At 41.4% G+C, this 16,261-nt stretch overlaps 1 protein-coding gene across 1 annotated transcript in view; it reads left to right on the forward strand.

Moving 5' to 3' along the window:
* Positions 1–16,261, forward strand: part of LOC150011235 (uncharacterized protein C3orf20-like) — an 81,290-nt gene that overhangs the window by 47,950 nt on the left and 17,079 nt on the right. Inside the window, 3 exon segments of the mRNA XM_090275092.1 lie at positions 4,037–4,196; positions 5,990–6,215; positions 13,419–13,713. Coding sequence (XP_090131218.1) covers positions 4,037–4,196; positions 5,990–6,215; positions 13,419–13,713 — 681 coding nt within the window.

Raw genomic sequence — 16,261 nt, forward strand, 5'->3', positions numbered from 1 at the left:
AAATATTTTCGTATGTGATCCGCTTAAGAGCTCTTTTTCTCCAGCTGTTTCTCTCTGGCTAGCAAGAAACCCTGTGGCTTTTCGCTTTTCACAGCTGATACTGTTTTACTTTCCACTCTGTTACTGTAGGCTGGGAAGCTCAGCTGGGTTTAGACCCTGCCCTTCTCAGGGGGAACCCCTAGCTGCTGAGCTGTTTCTCAGTCCTTTCAGCTGCCATGGTGTGTGCCCAGCCAGCTTTTCCACGTCTCCGCAGTCCCTACCGATCACGTTGTGATGTAGCAGCTTTTCTGTCTCTCCATGGTTATAAGACTTCTCTCCAGCTAGTGTTTGCTTGGTTATTCCAGATGATTTCTCCAAAATTAAGTTGTAAATCCAGACTGGTCCTGGAGGAGGTTAGTGTATCTTCCACTTACTCCTCCACCATCTTGGATCCACATTTAATATATTTTTATAGAGATCTTCTGCAGTTTCCACAAGGAACAGAGAGAACCTTTTACTGCAGATTTATTGTTATTTTTAAAAAATCTTTTATTTATTGATGAGAGAGAGAAAGAGAAAGAAAGAAAGATTGAGAGAGAAACATCAATTTGTTGTTCCTCTGATTTATGCATTCCTTGGTTGATTTTTGTATGTGCCTTGAGCAGGGATTGAACCTGCAGCCTTGTGCACTGGACCGATGCTCCAGTCAATTGAGCAACCAGCCAGGGCTGAGATTTATTTTCTTTCTTTCTTTTTTTAAATTTTATTTATTTATTTATTCATTTATTTATCGGCTGTTTTTTATTTTTTAGAGAGAGGGGAAAGGAGAAAGAGAGGAAGAGAAATATCAATGTGTGGTTGCCTGTCACGCGCCCTCAACTTGGGACCTGGCGTGCAACCTAGTCATGTGCCCTGACTGGGAATCGAACCAGCGACACTTGGTTTGCGAGATTTATTTTCTTAAGTGCCCATTTTCTCCATCAAGTATTTTCTTAGAGTTGGACATAGAACAATAATGCCATAATCTATTATAAATGTATTTTACTTGTTTATTTATTTAAGACCTTTAAATTTTATTTTTCAATTACAGTTTACATTCAATATTATTTTGTATTAATATCAGGTGTACAGCATAGTAGTTAGCCAACCATATACTTTACAAAGTGGTCCCCTGATATTTCTGGTACCTGCCTGGCACCATACATAATTGTCAAAATATTATTGACTAAATTCCCTGTGCTGTACTTTACATCCCCATGATGATTTTGTGACTACAAATTTGTACACCTTAATGCCTTCACCTCTTTCACCAGAGGTGTGTTTAGCTTTTTAAAAGCCAACTTTATTAAAGTATTATTTATTTACAGTAAAATTCATCCATTTACATATATACTTGATGATTTGTAACTTGATGATTACACCTGTATAACTATCACCCCAATCATGATATAATTTCTGTCACACCAAAATGTTCCCATGTGCCCTTTCCTACTCAGTTGTCCCTCCTCCTAACTCCAGACAATACTGCTTCCTATCACTATTAATTAGCTTTGTAGTTCTAGTGTTTCATAGAGGTAAAATCATTCACATTGGAAGAACCAATATGTACTCTTTTGTGTCTAACTACTTTTGCTCAGCATAATGTGTTGGAGAATGTTATTGAAAGTCTGTAGTTTTTTCCCATTTGTGTGGCTGATATTCCCTTATATGGATATACTACACTTTGTTTATCCATTCACCTATTGATGGACACTTGGGTTGTTTTCAATCTTTGGCTGTTATGCATAAAGCTGCTATAGACATTTGTGTACAAGTTTTTTTGGAATTAAATATCTTCTATTATAAAACAATGGTGGCAGAAGATGACAATAATTTTGTTTAAAGTAACTACTTAGTGAAATTAAAAGTTGAGCATTTGTTTTGGTTAACAATATTTTTGAAATGTAGGGTCCTTGAAATTTTTAATCTAGAAATCCTTGTTTCTAAAGAGGGTGCTACTGGTGTTCGGGGCCAGGTAATTCATAGTTATGCAGGACAATCTAGCACATTTCAGAATGTGTCCCTCGTCCCCACAAACTAAGTGACGATTGTGCCATCCATCAAAAGGTCCATGCACATTTCTGAATGCCCCCAAGGAAGGATATACTCACTCAGGTGGAGAACTGTTCTATGTTAGGTATTCCTGAGGAAATATTTGGGTATATAGTGTGGGGACATAAATCATAAGATTATTGCACAAATCTAGCCAAGATATTATGGACTGGACTAAGGCAGTAAGGATGCAAAATAGACAAGAGCTACAAGTTAATTAAGGCAGAAGCCACAGGACAGTTTTCTGGCTTATGTAATGATATGGAGAATCACTCACTAAATAAGAGTAGGTAGAGTGAGAAGGGAGCCAAGTAAACCAACACTTGCAGGGCAGATAGAGAAGGAGGAAGAAAACCGTGTCAGCATGGTGGACATGATGAGCCATGTCCTTTCTCCCCTCCGTCCGGTACACCGTTCTGTAGTGCAGGGGGTGGAAAGCTGAAAACTGTATTATCAGACTCCCTTGCAGATGGATTTCTGGATGCATATTAACCCCATCAGTTAGATGCATCAGTGTCATACTTGGAAGGTGAAAATGACCTTGCTTTAGCAAGAGAGTTCATGAGAAGCTAGGAAGGTGGAAGAGGGCATGGAGCTCACTAGGCCAACTGTGCTTTCCATCTCAGCTGTCTGAAGACAAATCCATATTCTCTGGTTCAGGTCTCTACACCTCCTTTCACCTCCAGCTGGATAATCTTCAACTCTTAAGCTGTCAGGAGAACCTGGCACTGTTACACTGGTGTTCATTTTTTACTTATTTAATATAAAACTTTTAAACAAGTCTTAAATCAGTCAACTCAATTTAAATCGAAAGCCCAAGGATAATTGCTCAGATCTAATTTATCAAAATATCTTTACTATTTCAAGCATAACAAATACACAAGATTATCCCAGTGACTCACAATTCATTCACACACATTAAAGTTTTAATTTACTTGATCTTTCTACTTAAATTCTAAATTTTTCTGGTTGTTATTTATCCAGAATATTTTGAGGCTGATACTCAGGACCCAAGATACATTTTCAAGTGATTTTTATTAACATCTCAGATGGGTTCTCTGAGTCCTTTTTAGAGGCATTATGACAAGGGAGTTCAAGTTCATTCCTTTCGGATAGGGTTGATTCCCAGGTTCAATTTTTATTGCCTGACTTCCCTATACCAAGTTCCTCAAAACCCTCACCATCCTTTGTTGATCTCTTAATGGGTCATTGAAGTCTGTACTCTCCTCACATTCTTCCTCTCCTATCTTCATCTGGTGCTGTCCTAACACACTAAAATTATGTAAATGACATTTGGATAATGAGCTAAGTATACAGCTATGTGTATGTTTTATATGTAAATATATAAATGCCTATATAGTTACATATATTTATGAATATGTGAAACTGAATTATCGATAGTTTTTCTAGTCACATAAGCTCATCCAAAGCTAACTATTTTATATACACAATTTATTGTGAAAAGATCACACATATAGGCTCACTATAGCTATACATTTTAAAGTCTAATGTCCTCATGACATACTTCTTTGAAACTTTCTTCTGCTAAATAGAAGCTCAGTATTACAAACATTAAATTTTCTATGTATGCTCTCATAACACCCTGTGCTGATGCATAACATGGCCCTTGTGCTCTGTCATGTTCACTTATCTCATTCTTCCATTGCCTCTGAGCACCTTGGGCATAGGGAACATAGCCTTTTCTCCCTCCAGTTTTTGCTGTGGTAAAATAGACATGACATAAAGTTACCATTTTAACCATTTAAAAATGCATGATTCAGTGACATTAAGTCTATTTGCCCAGCCCCTAAGTGACACCAAAGAAACATTTGTTGGACAACTTACTGAATGAACGAATGAATGAGTAAATGAGTGAATTGGTATTTCATAATCATATAGTAAGTAATCTCTCTCTCCATATCTATATCTATCTATCTATATTTTTTGTTTGTTTGTTTGTTTTAAGCCTTCAAGTTTAACAGGCCCAGTGGATATGGCTACATTTGATTCAGTAATGGACATAAGCCCTATGTCTGACATCGCAACAGCTATTAAATTAAGAAGACTGCAGAGGAAGGCCAAGCACATCGTATTTAACTGGCTGAATTACTACAGATTTGCATTGGGTCAGTTAAAGAACTCATTGTATTGCCGTACATAACCCATTCCCATCACTTAGACTTCCAGAGGACCGACACTTAAATATCTCTTCCTTCCAAGGTTCCCAAGGAGGCATTTGTAAACTGCAAAGCACTGTACCTATAGATTCTTACCATGGATCCAGATGATTGGCCATAGCAAGAAAAGTAAAGGAGCCACCCTTAGTTTTATTTCCTTTCTTTTTTTTTGGAGAGTTAATCTATTTGGCCAATTCTGTGTTTTTACTAAGAGGAGATGTTTTCATATTCATTTTTTTTTGGGGGGGGGGGTCAGAAAATACTCTTACCCCTTAACTACCTCTGCTCAGTCTCACCACAAAAACCTCAGCCCTTGCAAATGTCTTGCATTCATATGCTGTATTGAAAAGAGGGGTATGTCCTCACATTACAATATGCTGTTGTAATGTTCGTGCAGAGCTGGTGCTTGATTACAGAGTCTATCACAGTTTCAGTTCTTGACTGGCGATAGAACACGGTTGATTCTCAGTCTTCATCGTAGTTACATTCTATAGCATCTCTGCAAACACTGAATTAGTGAATATTGAACCGTTATTCGTAGGGAAAATAAAGGATGAACTTCCTTCAAGCCTCTTGTCATATCTTTTCATTAAGTGATCAGTACATAACCTTATTTTATGTGTGTTTCTGTCTACAGCCACCTTATTTAACATAATTGTTGATACAGTAACATTGAGCCCATGGCCTGCACTAAGCCTATTTAACACATATTTTCTCCATAAGGCACATTAAACCTTCTTGTGCTTTGGAACACTAAGCTTGCAGTACTAAGCTTGCAGACTATTTTAAATGGCAAAATCACCAACAAAAAAAATGCAAAAATATGTAAAACATAGCACTGACCAGACCAAGTAAAGAACACTTGTTTAGAGCATGAGAGCAGAAACCAGAAGGCAGACTGTCGCCTTGTTCAGCCACAAATATTGATCCGGGCTCACAGATAAATTTTGCAGAGTAGGCAAATCCACAAATACAGAATCTGCAAATAATGAGCCTTAATTGTATGCTAAATCCAAAAAGCAAGCTTCTCTGTTTGAGGAGGTAGTTTGCTATTTACTATGGTACATAGTAGAGCTTCCTGAAGGAATACCCTAAGTGTTTCACATGGGAACTGAAAATGGAAACCCTCAGTCCTCAGAGGAGCAGCTGGGCTGAGGTGATCGAGCTCCTGGGGTAGTTGATTCTACCTACAAGCAGCCTACAAAATGTATCACAGGGTGTCATACAAATATATCATTACTTCTCTTTTTTTTTTTTACCATGTTTTTATAATAAGAAGATATATGTATTGGACTTTACAGTTTTCATTTTGCTGCTTCATGAAAAGAGGTTGGGAAGCATGGTATGAAAGCACCACCTTTAGAATCAAATAGGTCTCTCCAAATCCTGGTTCTGCCTCTTTCTAGCTTGGTGAACTCCAATTCAGCTGTGTTATCATGAAAAGAAGACTACTTGCCTCATTAGTCCTTAATTTAATGGGATGATGTGTTTAAAGTGCTTGGCACATTACTTGGCACAAGATAAGCACAGATAATCAAACTCTAGCCTAGATATTTTCCTTGTTTATTAATAGATGCTATGTGTCCCCTGAGCAAACTGCAAAGTTCACTTAAAATAAAGGAACCAACAGAAAGGCACTGCCGTGAAGGAGTGTCCAGATTATTGCAGCCAAATCAACCCAGCCTACCTTGACCTTGGTCCACGAAGAGTTTTCAGTGCAATATATTCTGTTTACATTTCAGGAGTAGAATCCCTGCAGGTGTGTGAAGTACCCAAGTTTCTACCACAAGTGGCCAGAAAACAGGAAGTCTCACCAGCAAAATTTCCTTTGAAACAAAGTGCAAAGGAAAAAGATGAGAGTGAGGAATATCTTCTCTACCGAAATACCTTCCTACAACCGAAGGGTGTCTTTAAGCCTTCGCCTCTCCCTTGCATCCAGAAGGCCTCAGCCAGCACTCAGTCCTTCACGTAATCAGCCTCATTTGTCTTAATTATCCATGGCTAGCTTATGTTTGGAAAAGCGTTAGGTGAAAGTCTCCTTCAGTCCGCCTACAAGTGCCGAGCAAGGCGTGCTGTTAAATTGCTTCACACCCCGGTTCTCTAAGCCGGCTGGGTGAATGTGTTGCCATTCACGTGCTCTCCATTAGAAATCTTTCCTAGAAGCGGGACAAATTCACATGCCTAGCTAGATTCAAGCATTTGAGCTCTCTCCAGCCTGCTTCCTAAGAAGCTACCCATTTAGCAGAAGAATTCGAATCAATCAGGAATCAAGGCACAGTCTGTTTTCACCACTTCTGCAAACACCTGTTTAAAACCTGACTCTATGCTGAAAATTCCTGATTCTATGTTTGGTGATGACAGATGAGGGGCAGGACTTACTGCTGCCCCTGCCTTCTCATGCAGTTCTCCTGAGAGAGAGAATGTGTTCTCGTTTTCTTCATCAGCATAAAAAGTCCAGTCCTCTTTGCATTTGTACCTCTGGGGCTAGCTGTCATGCTGGGATGCTCCCTACCTCAGACAGAGAAGGCCTTGGTGTCAACTCCATCCGGTGGCATGGGGAAGGGAGGGGTTGTTGGAGGAGTGGGTTGGTCTCTTCACTGAGTGCCAGCATTGGGAAGCCACAGGAGAAACCCTGTCCCCTCCCAGCATGCGTACTGCAAATAAACTGGGTAAACATCTGCCAAGACCCCCCAGGAGTGAGAATCCCTAGAGCTCCCAATCCTGTTATTGCTTCAGTAACATTTGGTGAAGACAATAAATTTAAAGAAAAGTGGTAAATGCTATGAGGGGAAACATTACCTGTATTTGCAGCATCGTCAACAGACTTCACTAATGCCACTAAGCAAGCAGTGGTGCCAGTCACCTGGCCATGGAATGAATTCACTCAACCACAAACAGTCACTTGCTACCTACAGGCATGTGAGCACAGTCAGCAGTACAAACTCTTGGCCCCTGGGCTCCAGGGGCTTCAAGTCAGCAAGGGGAGATAAGAATGTATACTATTAATCAATGGAAAATAAAGACGCAAGTTACCCGAGCAGTACACATAGAATGTTGAAGAAGTTTCATGGAGGGAGAGATTTCTTTTTAAAGAAAGGATTGTTTTTCAGGAGCCTGTGAATAGGATCTTGAGTGATGTGGAGAATTTGGATATGCCTGTAGAGAGGGAGGGGTAATCCATGGGGAGAGATGAATAATAAGAAGAGTGATGATACTTATAATTTCAAGGATGGTTAATGCTTCACACTTACTGAGCACTTACTATACACTAGGCCCCATTGCACTTTTAGGATTCCACTTAACATTCACGACACACCTAAGGGGTAACTATAATTAACCCCAAGCTGCCCTCCCTACCCCAAAATCACAGCTGGTGAGCAACAGAGCAGGGATGTGAGCAAAGGTGTGTAGGAAGGACGGTGTAGGGAAATCAGAGGAATGCTGAGTAGTCTGGTTTTGCTGGTGCTTAGAATGTGGGAGATAGGATAGGCAGGGTTGGGGCTCAGTCACGGGTGACCTTGACCCCAAGCCAGAGCACGTCGCAGGTAATAAAATTAACCAAATCCTTTAAAATCTGCAGTGATGAAGCAAGCAGACATTGTGTGAGGCAGCTCTAAAATGTTTATTCAGATCTTCAGGTCTGCCCTGAGAAGTCAAAACCCAATTATTTCACCTTCGAATGTAGAATTATTTTTATGGCTCAGCTCCACAGTGGCAGTGACATTTGAAGAAATTAATATCAATTCAATAAGGCTTTATTTATTTCTGCAAAAACCTAACCGAAAGTTTTAAATGCACAATTGGACTCTAAATCTTGAAATTAAAAACAAACAAACAGAAAAAGCATAAAAGCTTCAACTAACCCAGCATTTACCGAATCCAGTATTCACTTAGCCCATGTATGGCCAATAAGCACACACATGAGAAAACCCATCTTACAGGCGATCACTTCTCCCTACGGTCTCCATGCTCCGGTTCAGTTGCCAGCCAAACCCTGTGCATGGAGAATAGGTTGACACCCGATAGAGGGACAACTGCATGAGGTCCTGATATCACACTGCAGAGCTGACTAACTATGAGACCTTCTGCAACCATGCACCTCACTAAGCTTCAGTTTCTTTATTTATAGAATGGAGATAGTAATAACACCTATTTCACAACATTATTAAATGGGATAAAGCATGTCAAGTTTTTAGCACTGGGTCTATCATGCTAAAACTCCCTGATACAAGACAGTTAATGATACATTCAGCTTGTTAGTGAAAGCTGTATGCTATTTTATTCTGTCCTTAAGAAATTCAGATTGGCTGTCTCTATGACTGTCATGATACCCATTTGAAGTTAATGCTGTCAATGTAACCTTCAAAATGCAACTTTACTGAATACAGCCGAGAAGAGCAGTAACCAGACCAAAAAATACATCCATGTAAATTTTAAACTTCATGAATTTATAAAGTTCAGTAACTGTTGAGTTTTCACATGCAGAGTTTAGTGCACAAGAAAATGCTGATTGTATTGTAATGTCTACATATCTTGAAATGCTGAAAGAAATAAACAGATGCACAAACACGTCAAGGTTTGGCTATAGATCAATTAACAAACCTGTGAGGTCCCCACATAGTACACATCCTAGTTTCCAATTTCTCCTTTTTAGACAAGCAAGTTGCCCCATTCTTTGTAATGGTCCACAGTCACCGTTGATGGGGTTGAACTACAAGAGCAAGTTTAAACACGCCTTCACTTACAGATCCCTCCATCCTATCAGGGAAATACGCAACATGCTTCAAAGAATGAGAACAGAGCTTTAAAAGCCCAGATTCTAACTCATAAGATGTCAATGGAGGAAAACAAGTAGCATCTCCACCACACAGAGCATTATTTAGTACAGAATACGGTTAAGGCTGAAGCAGTCTATAAAGTAAAACGAGTATTCAGTTCCAGAACTTCCTCGGAGCACTGTCTCTGTACGTGCTGTCTGACAAAAGAAACCAAAGCAGCCACAGGGTGAGGTAACATGTCAGCAGGGCACTGCATGCAGAGGTCGACGTGAGTGGCAGTTCACAGGTGAGCTGGTTTTGGTGTGTCCCTTGCCTAACTCCTTATGCTTTGTTTCCAATTTTTTCAAAAAGTGTCCATTTGAAATTATAACATTTCCGGTAGACTTTGGCGAACAATTTTTGTTTTTCAGCTGGATAGCGGGATCATTTCCATCTTCACTTTCCTAATAGGACCCCAGGCTTACTTAGTTTGTATCTGTCTCTCCCCCACAGCTCAGGTGCCTCAGGGGCAGTTGACCCCACCCCATGCTCCAGGATGGGCCCCCGGTGGTATAAGACAATCAGAATTTCTTGTTTACCTGGCCACAGACGTTGGTGTCTGTGGGGAGGGGAGGAGGTGACACACCTAGTTAATCCCAGGCTTTTTATTTGGAACTCTGGGGCCAAACCCCTCCCCCTGTCGTTTCTGGTGGTGGCTCTGAGTAGATGGGAGGCCTGGAACTCCTTGAGCATCTGCTTCCTGCCCACAGACGAAGCCGATGCATAAAGAATGAGCGATATGGAAATGGAGTCGCTGATGCCTACCCTGGAGCTCTGCCTTCAGACTCCAGCTGTGGAAGCCAGCAAGTGTCCTTATTAAGCATATGAGTTGCATATTCTGTTACCTGCAGCCAAAGAAAAGCATCCTAGTTTATATAACATATGATATAATAGGCCTTATAGGGTTGGTTTTTTTTTTTTTTTTTTTTTTTTAAAGTATTTGTGTTGCCAAAGCCAGGATGGCCTTACAAGTTTTTACTTTAATTATCCTTTTACCATCACTTTAGTAAGGTTTTAGCAGAGTTGAAGTAAACCGGAGTGTGTTCAATCCATCCTTACTTGACTAAATGTATTTATTTCTTTCAAAGTTATTTATTCCATCATTAGCCACTTTAAGGATTCTAAACATACCTGGTTTTAAGTACTTTTTAAATTTGCTCCATTATTTTTACTTTGTCTATACTGACTCTATCTATTGAATATTGATTTTGTGTATTGTTTTTCTCAGAATTAACTGTCTTTGATGTGGTTTGGAATTTGGGATTCTAGGCTCATCTTGAGAGGAAGGAGTTTTCCTCTCTCTGTGTATGCTGTGTGTGTGTGTGTGTCTGTGTGTGTGTGTGTGTCTGCTCACCCCTCCCTCTGTAGTAGTTTTTCAGTTGCCACCATTCCAAACACCAAGGCCTCACATTCAGAAATTCAGAACCAGGTCAAATAATAGTAAGATGAGTGTCCTGCCCCATGAGTATTGGGCATGTTGCAGACCCCACCTCCAGTCCAGCAAGCAGCTTGGCTGAGCTCTGACTGGGAGGCTGTGTCTGTGTGTTCGCCAGCCTTCCTGAGCTTGAGGTGTCCTGTGAGCAGGGGCCGTGCAGGAGTAGACAACTGCTGTTCTAGCCTCATGCAAAGAGTGGCGGAAGCCCTACCCTGGTCCTTGGTTTCCATAAGTGTGCCTGGCCACAACCCCAATACCACAACACCCTGCCTTGAAAGAGCATTTTATTCTCTTTTCCTACAAGAGCCAAATTCTTGTCCACTTTTGTTGTTTCTAGCCCAGGAGCCAAGCAACCTTATGGCTGTAGCCCCACTAACACATTGAGTTTCTATCCATAAAGGTGTTCATCTTGGCTTGGGATAGAGCTTTGGTCTTTTAAATGGTTTTATTTTGCCATTATTGCAATATATTAGAGATGGGAGGTCAGGGGATGCTCAAGGAAAGAACTTGAAATGCCTTCTTGGGCCAAAATTTATAGAGAGGGCTGGAGCCTGAAATCTGACTTTTAATGAGTTCAGGGCACACTGGCTGACCCGCTGGAATGGCCCAGAGATGCACAGAGCACCTCTGTGGGGGCCCTGATACGGGTCCACTCTGAAGCAGGCCCCTGGGAAGACAAAGGTGAGGATGGAGGAGTGAGAGGTCACGGAGGAAACAAGAGAGCACCGCTGAGGCTGGGACTCCTGTTCTTTATAGAATGGAGTGCAGACCCATAATTGCAAACAGACCCAATTTCTTTTATGATAGAGCCCCTGCCTCCTGCTCTCAGAGCCCTCTGCCATGGTCAGGCCCCTGGCAAGGGTGGTATGTTATCCCTCTCGCTGCTGTTTACAGCGCACATTGTGTACCAAACCATACGTGCCCAAAGTGCTGGTTTTGGTCATTGTGATTTTGGGGGTCCCTGGCTGGTTTGGCTCAGTGGATTGAGCGTCAGCCTGCGAGCTAAGTGTCGCTGGTTCGATCTTCCAGTCAGGGCACATCAGAGAAGGAAAACTCTGACTCCAAAAAAAAACCTCCGCTGCCTTGCGGCATACCTCTTCAGGGAAAGGCTAAGGGAGTAAACCCCGACAGAAAATCCGGAGCCGGAGTCCCTAAGGCGGTTTGACGTTGTAGTCAACACCGGCAACTCCTGCGGCGCACCTGAAGCCAAGCTGTATTGACTCCGTCTTTCCCTTGGACCCTTCAGCTGCTAAGAGAGGGGGGGTCTGCTGCATGGGCAACAGCAGACCCTCCATATCACCCTGCCCAGACTCTGTAGCTTCAGCTTCACTGTAGAGGACACTCCAGCGTCATCGCAAGATGTCGATTCAACACGGGAGGAGACAGATACCGTGTCACTCCCGAGTCGGACTGCACAGCCATTCTCGGCGGTGCAGATAGAATCTTAAGAAGCTACACCATCGTCTCTTGAGACGGACGGCTGCCGATTTTGGGGGTGTGAGAGAGCTAATTCTGGAAATAGCATTAATACGTTTGAAAAAGAAAAACAAAGCGGGAGGACCTATCCTACCAGATTTCAAAGCTTTTAATGAAGAAATAGTAACTAAGATACTGTGGCGTTGACCCCGGGCTAGTTAGACTAATAGAACAGGATAGAGAGCCCCAACCAGACCCATACACATACGGAAACTTGGTATATAACAGAGAGAGCATTACAAACCAACGAGGAAAGAGTGGCTTAATCAACCAATAGTAGTGAGACAACTGGCTGGATAGCTATCCATCTCAGATTCCTACTCTCCATCACAATGTCCAGGTAGATTAAAGAGCTAAATACAAAAAACCAAATAGTAAAAAATCAGGAAGAAAACTTAAGAATTTTTTATAACTTTGAAGTAGAAAATAATTTCTTAAACCAAACACACACAAAAACACTCAAGCATAAAGGACAGGGTTGATAGGTTTAACTGCATTAAAACAAAAGTCTTGTACAAAAAAAGGAAATGTACAAAAATTTCATTGCAGGGTTCTATAATAGTAGAAAACTGAAAACGACCTCAATGTCCATTAGCAAGTGAATGTATAAATCGCTGTGGACAGCACTCATTTGTTTGGACCACGCAGCATCTGCACCTACTTACTGTGTTTGGGGACTCGCCTACCTGCTGAGGCAGAGTGCCTTCCCCTGCAGATGCCACAAATGCAGCATCTTGCTTTCCCTGCTGCCTCTGAAGCTAGGGCCCAGGCACGTGACCCAGATCCACCAACACAACAAGCCTGCCCCAGATGTTAGGCAGCTGCAGGGGCTGCCTAGCTCCCCTAAGCAGAGAGGGGCAGCAGCTCCAAGTGACTTCTGGAGTTCTGGCACCGGTGTCCCGCGTCAGCAGGGCCAGCAGGACAAACCGTAGAGTCTGTCCAGCAGCTGTGGCTGAGGTGTCCCCATCGGACAATTTCCCTGGCAGTGGAACCTGCAAATCCTGTTCTTCCACTGTTCCAAAGGTTTTCTGACTCCTTTAATACATTCCTTTGTTTTTGTGTGTTTGCTTGCAACTAAAACCCCCAACCCTGATAGATTATGGATTATAACATTTATATAACGTACATAAGAATGGCATTTAACTCTTTTAGTATATTGACAAGTATTCTAATGTGTTGGCAGATAAAATTCTGTCTAGAATTAAATTTCAGTGCTTTTCTAAAGTAGCCACTTTTGGGGTGTACGCATACAATGTGAAATGCTATCTTTCTCTTTGACTGTATTTTTATTGTAACAGAAAAGGGGGGTATTTAATCCAGTTCTTAAAAATAACAATAATAATAATAATAACATGGCCACTTTGCGTCTTTGGTACTTTTAAAAATTATGTCCTTTATGTCCTTTCAGTTCTTCAAACACGATTTCTGTCATTACTTTTCTAGGCTTTCTCTTCCCATTGAGAGCAAGGGTGCATGGTTTGCTTCCCACCTGGTTTGTCCCATGGTCCTAAGGAGGGCTCTGTGTGGGAAGGAAGGGGACACATGCCAATGTAGCACTTACAGCATTCCTGAAGTGACGGATCTGGAGTATGATCACCTTCTCAGCAGCCAGCTCTCCTCCGTGGATCAGATTATTATAGTCTGTGTGTTCTCAGCTAAGGAAAAGGACAAGGTGATAAAAGAAGTGGCCAATATGTATAGGGAACAGAACAGAACTAGAAGCATGCCTTGCATTCAGGTGAGTGTCATGTCTACAAAGAGAAATTGTGAAATAATGTTTACTTGCATGTTATATCTTAATACATTTCCTCAGCCACACAAAGGGTCATGGAAGGAATAACCCCCCACACTCTTAATTGAAGTTTGACCTTCATATAATATAGGTCACAAATCTTAAAGGTACATAGCTTAATGAATTTTTACATATGTATATGTCTGTATAATTATCACCCAGATCAAGGTATAGAATATTTCTAGGCCCCGAAACCTTCTCGTTGCCCCTTCTCAGTCAATAATCTAGCCACCTACCCACACCCAGGTGACCACTATTCTGACTTTTATTACCATAAATTAGTTTTGTCTGTTCTAAACCTTCCTATACATAGAACCACACAGTGCACACATTTCAAAACATACAGTACATTTTTACATTTTCTCTGCCAGAGAATGGGGATGGTAAGTAGCAGTCATGCCAATGCCCTCCCATTCTGCATGCATGGTGGACATTACTAATCTATCATTCTTTTCAGCAGAGCCTAGACTTGGCCTTACACTCTGTTTCTGATTACACTCCAAGTAGCACTCACAAAACCTCTTCTATCTGGCAGCCTTTACCCTCAACACATTTAATGAGTCTCTCTGTCTTATCAGTTCTCTCACTGTGTCATTTTTTCCTGTCCATCCCTTTTTTCAATCCATTGCTTCTGCTTATTTTAGGCCTTTATCACTTCCCACTTGATTTTCTCCGATAGCTTCTCTGACTAAATTTCCTGCCTCTGGTCTTAATCCATCTGATTTTTCCTACACATTGCAGGGTGTCCTTTGAATATCCGAATATTACTGCATCATTCTGCTTAAAACCCTCTAAGGACTTCTCTTCAGGTCAAGTCCAAGTTCCTTACCTGACATTGAGGGCCCACTCCCACTGGGGCTCTTGTCATTCTGTATGCTCAGTTCCCTATTCCAACCCCAGTGATAGCCCCAGAGGGTACTTTAAAGAATGCTTATAGAGCCTCAGGTCTTGTTCTGCATCAAGCTGAAGCATGGGAAAGCTGAGAGCTTGGGCCCTGTCTCCCTTTGCCACTCTGCTTTCAATAAGTTGCCTTTTAGGATGTAGCACTGAATATGCCCTGATCTTATTTTAAAGGATGTCACATTATTTGCTACAGGCCTGGTATACTCTGTATAAGGCACAGTGTGAAAATTCTCTCTGGCACTCGCCAGGTAGCTCAATTGGTCAGAGCATCATCCCAATAGACCAAGGTTGCAGGTTTGATCCCTGGTCAGTGCACATACAAGAAGCAACCAGTGAATGCATTAATGGATGGAACAACAAATCGATGTTTCTCTCTCTCTCTCTCTCTCTCTCTCTTCTCTTTATTCCTCTCTCTCTAAAGTCAATACATAAAAATTTTTAAAAAGGATGAAAAAATTGTCTCTCTAAATGTGAAACTAGAAAGCTTTACTTCCCATGAGGATCTGGCATGTGTCCTCTTCCCTGGTAATGAGATTAATGAGATTTTGGTGCCCAACTGGGTTCCTATTTTCACTTTGCCTTAATGTTCAAAGTTTTAGACTGAATTGTAATAACAGGGTAAAAAATTATTGACCACTTATCTGAAATCCATTTCTTCTTTTGGATCTAGAGCTTCTGTTTAAAGTGGAATTTTCTCATCATGGTTTTCATAATTTATAATTTTCTCTTACACTATGTTTCTTTCCTTCAAACTACCTCAGGCCTTTTGCTAAAAAGGCAGAGCATAAAGAAACAAACGAATTTAAAATGTAAATTTTAACTAAGGAAATATTATTTCGTCCAGCAGAGTTGAGAGCATCCTGGCAGGGAGGTGACATGACATTTTGTAACTTTGAATGGTAAAGAGATTCTGGGCATAACTGGCTGGGTACTCTATGCTTCCAAAAAGTAGATTTTTTTTTTTTAGATCATAAAAAGGAAAGGAACAATCCTGTCTGTACCAGGGAACTTAACAGGATACAAATAAGAATGGGGATGGTTATAAAACACAGAAACTCACCTGAGAACTTCAGTCTCCTGCAAAAGGGTTGCCTGGCCTTCAGTCTCTTTCATTCCACCTAACCAGATAACCATGGCCTCCTGCATGGTGTCGAAATGGTTGAGCTGTAATTGGAAGCTGAGCAGTGGCGGGACTTCACCGGGCACTCTGGTGGAAGCTTCACGGGTGTAGACAAAGTTCCTAAAATGGTGGCCTGAGCGACAAAGGGTGTGTGATGGCTTTTGGGAGCACAGGTTCTGGGAGTAGCCAACTCACCCTCCCAGTCTGCTTTGCAGCTGGATTCCTCTGCCAATAGGCTGGGTGATTTTTGATGGCAGAACAATGCCTTGCTCACAATTATAGCCCCAGTGTCTATTATGGGTCTAGCGCATGGTTAACACTTAAAAAGTATTTGTCAAATAGATAAATGACCAATAAATGAGTGGATGATTCTTCAGCCTGAGGTTCAGATTGAGGGTATATAGTCCCCGCTAATTCCTTCTTGGTCCCACGGGAGGTGCTTCTGGGACTGTGAGCTTGTGAAGTGAGCTA

Source organism: Furipterus horrens, unplaced genomic scaffold (genome assembly GCF_987537825.1).
Source record: "Furipterus horrens unplaced genomic scaffold, mFurHor1.1.pri manual_scaffold_4, whole genome shotgun sequence".
NCBI classification, from domain to species: Eukaryota; Metazoa; Chordata; class Mammalia; order Chiroptera; family Furipteridae; genus Furipterus; species Furipterus horrens.